The following is a 12,418-nucleotide window of genomic DNA, read 5'->3' on the forward strand; positions in this document are numbered from 1 at the left end:
GAAATTAAGGAGTCCATCCCATTTACAATTGCACCCAAAACTATAAGATACCTAGGAATAAACCTAACCAAAGAGACTAAGAATCTATACTCAGAAAACTATAAAGTACTCATGAAAGAAATTGAGGAAGACACAAAGAAATGGAAAAATGTTCCATGCTCCTGGATTGGAAGAATAAATATTGTGAAAATGTCTATGCTACCTAAAGCAATCTACACATTTAATGCAATTCCTATCAAAGTACCATCCATTTTTTTCAAAGAAATGGAACAAATAATCCTAAAATTTATATGGAACCAGAAAAGACCTCGAATAGCCAAAGGAATATTGAAAAAGAAAGCCAAAGTTGGTGGCATCACAATTCCGGACTTCAAGCTCTATTACAAAGCTGTCATCATCAAGACAGCATGGTACTGGCACAAAAACAGACACATAGATCAATGGAACAGAATAGAGAGCCCAGAAATGGACCCTCAACTCTATGGTCAACTCATCTTCGACAAAGCAGGAAAGAATGTCCAATGGAACAAAGACAGCCTCTTCAATAAATGGTGTTGGGAAAATTGGACAGCCACATGCAGAAAAATGAAATTGGATCATTTCCTTACACCACACACGAAAATAGACTCAAAATGGATGAAGGATCTCAATGTGAGAAAGGAATCCATCAAAATCCTCGAGGAGAACACAGGCAGCAACCTCTTCGACGTCAGCCGCAGCAACATCTTCCTAGGAACATCACCAAAGGCAAGGGAAGCAAGGGCAAAAATGAACTTTTGGGATTTTATCAAGATCAAAAGCTTTTGCACAGCAAAGGAAACAGTTAAAAAAACCAAAAGACAACTGACAGAATGGGAGAAGATATTTGCAAATGACATATCGGATAAAGGGCTAGTGTCCAAAATCTATAAAGAACTTAGCAAACTCAACCCCCAAAGAACAAATAATCCAATCAAGAAATGGGCAGAGGACATGAACAGACATTTCTGCAAAGAAGACATCCAGATGGCCAACAGACACATGAAAAAGTGCTCCATATCACTCGGCATCAGGGAAATACAAATCAAAACCACCATGAGATATCACCTCACACCAGTCAGAATGGCTAAAATTAACAAGTCAGGAAATGACAGATGCTGGCGAGGATGCGGAGAAAGGGAAACCCTCCTACACTGTTGGTGGGAATGCAAGCTGGTGCAACCACTCTGGAAAACAGCATGGAGGTTTCTCAAAATGTTGAAAATAGAACTACCCTATGACCCTGCAATTGCACTGCTGGGTATTTACCCTAAAGATACAAACATAGTGATCCGAAGGGGCACATGCACCCGAATGTTTATAGCAGCAATGTCTACAATAGCCAAACTATGGAAAGAACCTAGATGTCCATCAACAGACGAATGGATAAAGAAGATGTGGTATATATACACAATGGAATACTATGCAGCCGTCAAAAGAAATGAAATCTTGCCATTTGCGACGACGTGGATGGAACTAGAGGGTATCATGCTTAGCGAAATAAGTCAATCGGAGAAAGACAACTATCATATGATCTCCCTGATATGAGGGAGAGGAGATGCAACATGGGGTGTTGAGGGGGTAGGAGAAGAGTAAATGAAACAAGATGGGATTGGGAGGGAGACAAACCATAAGTGACTCTTAATCTCACAAAACAAACTGAGGGTTGATGGGGGGAGGGGATTGGGAGAGGGGGTGGGTTTATGGATATTGGGGAGGGTATGTGCTATGGTGAGTGTTGTGAAGTGTGTAAACCTGGCGATTCGCAGACCTGTAACCCTGGGGATAAAAATATATGTTTATAAAGCTGTAAAAAAAAAAAAAAAAAGAAAGGATGAATCCCCAAGTTTTGTAGCAACATGGACGGGACTGGAAGAGATTATGGTGAGTTCAATAAGTCAAGCAGAGGGAGTCAATTATCATATGGTTTCACTTATTTGTGGAGCATAACAAATAGCATGGAGGACAAGGGGAGATGGAGAGGAGAAGGGAGTTGAGGGAAATTGGAAGGGGAGGTGAACCATGAGAGACTATGGACTCTGAAAAACGATCTGAGAATTTTGAAGGGGTGGGGGGTGGGAGGTTGGGGGCACCAGGTGGTGGGTATTGTAGAGGGCACGGATTGCATGGAGCACTGGGTGTGGTGCAAAAATAATGAATACTGTTATGCTGAAAAAATAAAAAATTAAAAAAAAAAATTCAATCCGAAAAGGAAGAAGGTAACACATTAAGATAATTTATTTGTCTTTGTATTTCTACATAGAATGTGTGTACTTCACATATATCTTGAGCAAAAACTTCAAGTTAATAATTTCATCAGCTGTATTGTTTTCAGTTTGATTTTCCTCTTTGTTACATTTCTTAAAATTTAACAGCCTACACAACCATATGTATGCTTCCAGTTTTTCATATCATGGTAATATGTACTCAATTATGTCTGTACAGAAAACTGATGTTCCATACATAAATCCTATCAACAGAGTCAAATAGAACACGTTCCCTGTAGGACTCAGTATATTGTTCTTAATTCACCAGACTGCTGTGGAAAACATATTCCTCTCCTGACAAAACAAAACTCAAGCTCGTATTTTATGATAGACACACCCTTCATGTTATGTTATCCCAATACTGTCAGTCCTCTTTCCCCTTCCTGTTGCAAACACATCATAGGATGGTGTCTCATGACAACATGAGACCCTCCCAGGCCAGGTGACTGTGGCGTGCACTGTCCAACTGGCCTTGGGAGAGAATTACGAAGTGACCACTGTGTGGGGCTGGCCAGATGATGAAGGGTGAGAGAGGAGAAACATAGGGCACGCCTATCTGTACTCCCCTCGGCGAGAAGTTGGAGACAGAACAGTAGCCTATCCGTCATTTACACGAAGTATGGAATCCAGGCATTTGTGCAGACATTTTCGGTAATACCCAGGGTAACAGTCTGGTTGCATCAGCATTTCGAATACCAATGCCTCTGTTTAGAGTTCTTTATGCAGCTGCAGGCCAAAAGCTGCTAGGGATACACCTGAGGCAAGAAAGAAATAAACCAAGGAAATAGGTACTTTCTTTGGTATCTGTGTTACAAGATAAATACACAAATCAATTTTAAAGTATCATTGGGCTGATTTCTATTTTTTCCCCTTGTTTATTTTGGTGAAGGGTAAAAACTCAAGTTTCACCAAGGGCTTCTAAGAAAATCCACGCGTCTACAGTTTCAGTTTCTGATAGTAGCCTTTAGAAGTGAACCAATCAATCAATACTGTGTCCTGAGAGGCAGCCGGGCCCAGCATCTCCTGAAACAGAGGTATAAAAGAAATAAAAGCAGTGCCTGCAAGAGCAATCACAGTGTAAACGAAGTTACATAACACATACGATTAGTGTATTTTCTTCAAGAGTTGTATGACAGAAAAAATTTAGTGGAAATTCAATTTTACCAAGTCAGATTTAATTTTAACTGTGTTGGAAAACGAGACAGATAGAAGTATCTTAGTTTATCCTTTACAATTTTAAAGCAAAACAAACACAGTAGTATATATGTATTTATGTAAGTATGTATATAATTTTTACATATTGGGCTAAAAAAAATGTTTGCAAGGGGAAAAAAGCCCAAACGAGTATATAGTGTAAGAGTGTAAAAGAGTAGAATACTTAAGTAAAAGACTGAATACTTAAGTACCCAGAAGCTGAGGAACAAAGCATACCATCAGATCCGAGTGGGGCTGATTAGGGAGGGCTGCATTTCTGTACATGCTGCTCTCTCTGCCACACTGCACTACAACATTCCAGGACAGCCTAAGAGAGGCAAACGACACAGATGTCGTTTGACTTCCCACCACCACAGGACAAACATTATTAGATAATTTCATCCCACTCCAGCGGCATAGAAGCCAAGATGTAAATACTTCGAAAATGAACTCTTGATGGTCCACATTTACAGAAGGAAAGAGCAAAGGGCCTGGGAATCTAAGAGCAGATAGATGGAAAGACCAGGCAGTTGGCTTTGGAATGAACTTATGCATGAATATAGGGGTATCTGACATTCAAAGAACTCACAAATCCACTATCAATATTAGAGTTATGCGGAGTTATAAATCTCTGGAAGTTAGAAACCTTTTCACCATTTGAGTAGAGCAGCTGAGAACACAGAAAATTAAGTGGTAATCTTAAGACACATTCTTAGATCGGCGATTTAAGAACTATGGGTTCTACTAGACAAGCCTTTAACTGTGCAAAATGTAATTCTGGAATTTGGCATAAAAGCATGGCATGAACAAATAAGCCAGTCTACAATTGGGAATATTGGAAAGTTTTCAAGAAATCTACTGAGCTCTGGCAATTCTCTTTCAAATGCTGTAAGTGATCTCTTCTTGGTTCAGTTGTCTCTCTTGTTAACCTTAATTTTTTCACTACCCCCGTTCCTTTCAATAAGTTCAGCCTTCTTATTCTCATCTTTATTATATCGAGCAATTTCTTCATTTCTCTCCCAATGCCTGCTGCTTCAGTTTCACAAGCCGTGCTCTGAACTTTGCTCTAGATGTTTTCCTAGGAAGCTTTGGCCCATGAAAGTTTCACATAAAATCTCTTCTAAGTTTCATCGACCCCCCACTCAAGTCAGAGAAACCCAGCTGCTAAACTCTACAAGTGAACTTTCACTATGTGCAGCTAGACGGGCATCACAAGTTTCCAGGGCAGAAATCAAGACATTAGGCAGTCCTCATTCATAGTGCCAAAGGACATGACCCTTCCATAAACATTTTACAAACTATCACCCGACATTCAGAGTTATCGATGAATGAGTAGAGGGCCATGCAAGCCCCTTCATTTTACAATGATTCCCACATGTCTAGAATCAGTGCAATATAATGGGAAGGTAAAGAATATGTGCTTCAGAGTCAAGCCAAACTGGATTTGGATCCTAGTCCCACTGCTTATTAATTACATAATTTTGGTAAAGTTCCTAAACTCCTCTGACCTTACCTTTCTTTCTTTATCTGTAAAATGGGGATATAAATAGTACCTATTTCTTAGGGGTACTGTGAAAATTAAAAGAGATAATGTAGGCAGGATGCTTGGCACAATGTGCTCAACAACTATTAGCTAGTATTAATAAAATCTCTTGGACTTATGATAACGAGCTGATTCTAATTTCTTAGTCTTTAGCACTACAGCTTAGATGTCAATATTGAACTAGTATTTTCAATGTGATTTTCATCTTGTCAAAAAATTAAATTTCCCACTGTTGATTTAACTTTCCAGGGGCATCTTGCCCCTCTAAGTTGAGGTACTTATGTGAAATTTATAGCTAACATCTAGCCTGAGTGATCGTATTCTGCCCACGTGAAATAAAACTCTCTCTTGATGTTGGAGATTGCGTATCTCCATCTATATTATAGTCTGTTCAGACTTAAAATGTTGACCAGGGCTGCTAGGCACTCCTGAATTGAGCAGAGGGGGAAAGGGTTATTATGGCAGGAAGAGAAATGAATAGCACTTAATGAACTTGCATTTCAATTGAGCAGGGTTTTTAATAAAAAAAAAAAGCTTTTTATAAATTCTTTTGCTCAGCAACAATAAAAAAAGGAAAAGAGCACTCAACTGGGAACAATAGCTACTCAGCTCATAAAAATCATTAGAAGGAACATTTTCTTTGTCTACCATGCCCAGCAATTTCACTGGTGGGCAATGATCCAGATCACTTAGATTCTACCTAAAAAAAAAATGAGTCCAGAGAACTTCTCAACTTTTCCAGCTAATAAATTAAAATTCTAATTTTCTAATGTGTCTAACTCTACCATAAATAAAATTCGGCCCATAATTCATGGAATGCTTTTGACAAGTAGATGATACTGATGTAGTGTTAATGGGATATGCTCTTTGGGTTGCCCTTCTGATAGGAGGGAGGCACACTGCTGACATTGCCATCAAATCCTCGTTGGAGCCAGAGGCCTTTAAGGAGGTGACTGTGGGCGAGGAGCTGAGTGCCTATGGATGGTATGGTTCCCAATGTGCAAAATAAGCTGGCCTACCTAGATATTTAACTTTGCACTGCAGCCTCTACAGCTCATCTTCAGTGAATTGAGTCAGAGAAACTTCAGTATTTTTGATTCATCTTCTCCCACAAATGTCAGTAAACTACCTTAAGCTAATTGCCAAACGTGTTGAAGATATGTCACTAAAGGCTCTTTTTTGTATTCAAGATTCTCCATGACAACCAAGGATTTCTGTCCTTGGATAAAATACGTTATGTCTAATGACCATGCTGGGTAATCACAAGTGTGCCCAGCAGAATTTCTTAATTCAGTAGTATCAGGGGAAAAAAAGTAAGAATCTGTTTTTTCTATTTATTTTGAGCATATTATGCATTTTAAGAATGTACTTATTTTATATCTTTACTGCCTGACATAGTATTTAATATTAACTGAATCACTAAAATGCATTTCAAACCAAATAAAGGGAATGGTCTGAAGACTAAATAAAACAATGTCTTCTGCAATCACCATAGTTTTTCCCTTACTGAACAACTTTCCACGTTTGACTTTATGCTGGAGATTAGCGCCACCAACTACGGTCTAAATGGCATCCTGTGCTCCCTTTAATTAACTGTCCGTTTGACTTACACTTTCTCTGGATCTGGTTAGTAACTGTTTTATTTTTAAAAGGTCTTTTCTGCTTTCTCAGATTGCATCTAAGTTGTAAGAATAAACAGAAACTGCAATATCAACAAAGAACTTAATTAAGAAGAATATGCAATGACAGCAAATATGTAAAAGCCATCTTTACTGAGGATAGGTAACCATTCAAATAAGCTTTTTACAGATACTAAAGAGCTGAGGGTGGGCAGCTTTTAAAACCCAATTGCATAAGTATAACGCCATTTGCAGAATGACTACTGAATTAATATCTACCTAGAGTAGTACTTGTGTCATCTGAAATTACTCTAGTGTACTTGAATTCTATGCTCCTGACAAAATTTTTTTTTTTTTAAAAGATTTTATTTATTTATTTGTCATAGAGAGAGAAGCGAGAGTGAGCACAGGCAGAGGCAGAGGGAGAAGCAGGCTCCCTGCCAAGCAAGGAGCCCGATGTGGGACTCGATCCCAGGACGCTGGGATCATGACCTGAGCCGAAGGCAGCTGCTTAACCAACTGAGCCACCCAGGCGTCCCTCCTGACAAAATTTTTAAAGCAATGCCTTAACTGATTTGAGTAAGCGGGGGAAAAAAAAATCTAAACCCTGCCCTGCTACATGTTAAAAACGGCCACTAGTTCTCCCACAATCCCCTGTACCCTCTGTCTTTGAGTCTAGGCAGGCTCGGTGCCTATGGGAACCACTACCGGAGCCAGCTTGAGTTTGCAGCTTCCGCTTCCTGTCTCTTCACCTTCTCTCATTACACAGCCGCTGTAGTGTGATGATGCTTCTCTCCACAGCCCTGGGGAGAAGCTACGTGGAGAGCAACTGAGGCTCCTCCTGGCTGATGGCCCTGGTCAACCTCCCAGCCAAAGCCAATACTCACTTGCCAGCAACATGAAGAGGCTCCTCCACAGTATTTAAAAAGTAATTTTAAGATAGTTGAAATATAGTGGTCAGTTTACCTGGGATGACCGAGGATTTTTAAAGGAGTACTGGAAAATGATGCTGCTGGGACACCTGGGTGTCTCAGTCGTTACTCGTCTGCCTTCGGCTCAGGTCCTGATCCCAGGGTCCTGGGATCGAGCCCCACATTGGGCTCTGTGCTTGGCAGGAACCCTGCTTCTCCCTCTCCCACTCCCCCTGCTTGTGTTCCCTCTCTTGCTGTGTCTGTGTCAAATCAATAACTAAAATGTTTTTAAAAAAAAGTTAAGAGGGGCACCTGGGTGGCTCAGTGGGTTAAAGCCTCTGCCTTCAGCTCAGGTCATGATCCCAGGGTCCTGGGATGGAGCCCTGCATCGGGCTCTCTGCTCAGTAGGAAGCCTGCTTCCTCCTCTCTCTCTCTCTGCTTGCCTCTCTGCCTACTTGTGATCTATCTGTCAAATAAATAAATAAATAAAAATCTTTAAAAAAAATTTAAAAAGGAAAGATAAGAAAATGATGTTGTTACTCTGTATCTGAATCTGTTTTCTCACCTTTGGGCCAGTAAAGTGATGATGACTGAGGGCTATTGGAGATAATAATTTCATGCAGTGTAAATTAAAGGGCTGGTCCTTCAAGATTATGTGTCTGTCCATTGCTTCTCAGAAACCCTGTACTCTAATCACACTAATAAATCCTATTTCTGCTAATTGTGAGTGATCTCAGGGGAAACAACACTGACTCACCAATCATATGGTTTATCTCTTATTAATTGTATCTAAAGCCCAGCTTTCATGCCACTTATTCTATGAAGCTCCTCCTTTATGCTCTCAGTTTAAAATATTCTTTTCTTCTTTGTACTTCGTTAGCATATCACCTGTACTTCTCTAATAGTGTGATTTATCTTTTCTCTAAATGTAACTTCTTTGGGGTCATGATCCATGGTTGGTTCACAACTATAACTCTCTGAGGACCCACTAGAGAGCCTTACACATTATAGGTGGTCAATAAATATTTGCAGAACGAATAATTGAATAAATATACAGTACTGGAACGCTGTGATTAAAGACAAATTCCTCAGACTTCTCCTACCACTTTTTAACTTTTCCTCACTGGGCTCATTTTGCAAATCTTTAATCATTTTAGTAGCTCTCCAAGTTCCCATGCTTCAGTTATAGGGTCTCAGAGAGAACACAGTTCTTTAATAAGTCCTAACCACTATTTTACAAAACACCATTTAGTAAATTTGATTGAGTTTCCAATCATTTTCTCATGGGATGGCAGTCAGCGTTTGATCTCAAACCCTTACATAGGCAGAGTAGTAAAGTCCTCTAAGGAAACAAGGGATATTGTGAATATCAGTATCAGCAGTAAGAAAATTTCTACTTATTGCTCACAATTCCCACATTACTGATGATGATAACTGAGTGAGCGTGGGGAGCCAAGAGAACTTAGGACTAAAAGAACAAAAAACTTCAAATGTATGACTATCACAGAGAAAGGAAGGGAAAAAAAGAACGAAGATCAGTCATTGAATTTTAAGGTGTTCCTTTAAAAGATAATAAAAAGATAGGGGCATCTGGGTGACTCAATAAGTTAAACGTCTGCCTTCAGCTCAGGTCACGATTTCAGCGTCCTAGGATCAAGCCCCACGTCAGGCTTCCTGCTCAGCAGGGAGCCTACTTCTCCCTCTCCCACTGCTATTCCCCCTGCTTGTGCTCTCTCTCTCTCAAATAAATAAAATCTTTAAAAAGAAAGATAATAAAAGATAGATTGTTAATCTTTTATTATTATATACCTTAATAGTGGAACAAATGATTGTGGTCAGTACATGTATGAAAATTATGAACAACGTGGTTTAGATTAATTTGCAAGACTTTTTTGTTTTATATTCTCCTTTCTTTTCCTTCAGAATGATTCTTAAGTATTGATCAATGTTTGGTGGTTGCTTCTAATAAGTCTTTTGCTTCATTTATTTTGGTTGCTAAGTAAGGAGATCCACCTGAAAGGACAAAGAAAAAATAAATGGATTAAAACATACTTCATTATTGATATTTTCTAAAGTCTCAAATAAAGAAAAACACTCTTAATTAGAATTCTCTGATACTTTCCCACATATTCATCTTCTTGACAAAATTATTTTATAAGCTAAGTAGAAATCACAATAGCATAAATTAAATTTGTTTAGCGAAGCACTACAGATACCCAACAATCAAAGATAACCTCTGAAAAAAATAATGAAAGAAAGCTATGATCAGGAATAATTTGAAAAACACTCAAATATTTCACTGGTCAGACGTTGCCATTCAAATACTTGATCAGAGATTAAGTGGATGGTTAGGTATATAAAATAATGGTCTCACTCCAAAACTTTTTTCTGTAAAGGGAAGAATATTCAACTATGAAGAAGGGTATCTTTCTGAAGGAGGTAAAGCAATTCAAGGGAACTTTCAGAGTCATATCAAGCCTTACATTTACACACACACACACACACACACACACACACACACACACACAAAGTATTAGAAAATGCAACTTACCCAGTTCTAAAAATCATACTTACTAATACAGGTGAATGAACTAATAAATGAAGATAATAAAAATAATGTTAAAGGAAATGCTCCCTATTCTCCGAAATGATCCTAATTAGAATACTTATAGAGTAGTCTTAGATTCACTGTGCCCTAAAATAAAATTACATCAGTTCTTTTTTTAGAATTCTTTGTAATGAATTCTTTCTAATGCAAACAGCAAGATGGAAGGAAACTGAGCTGAATTTCAAATTCAGAATCATTATGAATCATAAACAGAATCTGACATACAAAAATACTAGTCCAAAAAAGTCACATTAAAGCTATTTAAGCATTATATGCCTTCTAACTTCTAGTCCTGAATATTTTCACTGCTTAATGCTTGAGCTAACAATCATACTACGGTTCACCAGTCTCTTTGTGTTTGTTTTTATTTTTTCATTCTCCCCCTGAGTACAAACCATCTATGGCTTGTGAAAACCTCAGAAAACCTTAGTAGCTTACAACAAACCAAAATACATCTAGACAGCACTGGTGTATAAACTGTCCAGACCATAACCAAGCCTTTTATTAGTATCATACCACCAACTTATACAGGAAGAAGAAAGCAGGGAAAACAGATCAACAAATACGGTGCTGTAGTAGAAAGGGCAACACTAGAGGAAGCTATGTTTAGCTTTTTGCCCTTGAGGATCCTACTGACATTTCCATATCAAGATCTGAATTGCTATGAACACTTATGGGATATATTATGGAGTGTCCTTGAATATATAGCAAGAATTACAAATGAAGTTGATGAAAGTTTCCATATGCACTTGGTTATGAAATGAATTGATTTCATGATTATCTTTGAAAATAATCTTGAATTAGGTAATGTCAATCTTGGTAAGATGTTTGAATGTTTAGAGTTTCCAAGGTGATGCCAGGCATTTTGTATGTCTTCAACAAATATTAAAATATTAATTGAACTCAAATATAACCTGTAATTGATTGATATGCACTCTGGATATTTAAATCATAGACCATAATATGCTCATTTAGCAGCTAGAAAAAAACAGAGACACTTAAATTAAAAGATGCATTAAAGGGGCGCCTGGGTGGCTCAGTGGGTTAAAGCCTCTGCCTTCAGCTCAAGTCATGATCTCAGGGTCCTGGAATCGAGCCCCACATCGGGATCTCTGCTCAGCAGGGATCCTGCTTCCTCCTCTCTCTCACTCTGCCTGCCTCTCTGCCTACTTTTGATCTCTGTCAAATAAATAAATAAAATCTTTTAAAAAAAAGTTGCATTAAACACTACATTTACTGATGGCAGAGTTACAGAAAAAGAACCGACAATTTAGAATATGGTTGAATTACCACTCACCCTCTTTAAGTCAGAGTCACACTGCACTTTCAATTTATGTGCATGGTAGAAACTTTTCGTCAGCTCTCATTATACCCTCATTCTGTCTTCCTAAAACTTGGAAAACTACAACTCCTATATTCTTTACAAGTAGTGTGTGATTCTAGTTCGGATCTCTCAGTGAAGGGCAATCTTGCAAGATCTAGAAGGCTCAAGCGATAGCAAGGCTTTCTTGCTGGTCCTCTTTGTTCTTGCTGCTATCAGTGAGATCGTGGTATGGTAGTGGCAGCAACTGTGCTTCTTGTGCAGTGCTAGTGGCAGTCCACAAGGTAGCAGTTTCCCTGACAGAGCAGCTCTAGCACTATTTTGGGAGTCATTTTTGTAGGCCAAGTCTAGAATTTACTCCTTCAAACCTTCCAACAATCTGTAAACACTAACTCATTGTATTTAACGCTCTCCTGTTTAGAACATCCAGTTTCTGGCACTGAATCTTGACTGATATAATGATACATAGACTATATTTAATGGACACAATCTACTTTTGGATCTTTCAATCCTGCTCAGATTTCTTGGGAGAGTCATCTGAATTCCATTTAGTTAGAACACTCACCCTCACACCTGATCTCTATACCACTGTACCTTCACTAAATACTGCCAGAGCTCTTCTGCCTTTGGCTACCATGAACTATTGTTTTAGACCAACCATCCCACTGACTCCAACTATAAGAGCTGAAAAAACATATTAGTAGGAAAGCACTGGAGTTCTACCAAGTCAGCCAGGTCTTGAGGGTCAAGATCTTAAAGATAAGGAAAATGCATTGTAATGAGCCCAAATTCTGCACTATTTATATCCTTCACAGAAATCAGACACAAAATAGCACATACTATATAATTCTGCTTATATGAAATGTTAGAAAAGACATTTCTAGGGGTGTCTAGGTGGCTCAGTCAGTTAAGCATCTGACTCTTGATTTCAGCTCGG

At 38.7% G+C, this 12,418-nt stretch overlaps 1 protein-coding gene across 2 annotated transcripts in view; it reads right to left on the reverse strand.

Moving 5' to 3' along the window:
* Positions 1-2,234: 2,234 nt before the first annotated feature.
* The window catches only part of DNAJC15 (DnaJ heat shock protein family (Hsp40) member C15), an 86,002-nt gene continuing 75,818 nt past the window's right edge, over positions 2,235-12,418 (reverse strand). Inside the window, exons 6-7 of one of the 2 annotated variants that reach the window (XR_007126209.1) lie at positions 9,362-9,565; positions 2,235-3,308 (exon numbers count right to left, since the gene is read on the reverse strand). Coding sequence is in view for 1 of the 2 variants with exons in the window: in XM_047723530.1 (XP_047579486.1) it covers positions 9,495-9,565 (71 nt within the window). In the remaining variant the exon portion in view is untranslated. Of the gene's footprint in view, positions 3,309-9,332; positions 9,566-12,418 lie in introns of those variants that run through there. The other variant, XM_047723530.1, reaches the window with a different exon arrangement.

The sequence above is a fragment of the Lutra lutra genome, chromosome 3 (genome assembly GCF_902655055.1).
Source record: "Lutra lutra chromosome 3, mLutLut1.2, whole genome shotgun sequence".
NCBI classification, from domain to species: Eukaryota; Metazoa; Chordata; class Mammalia; order Carnivora; family Mustelidae; genus Lutra; species Lutra lutra.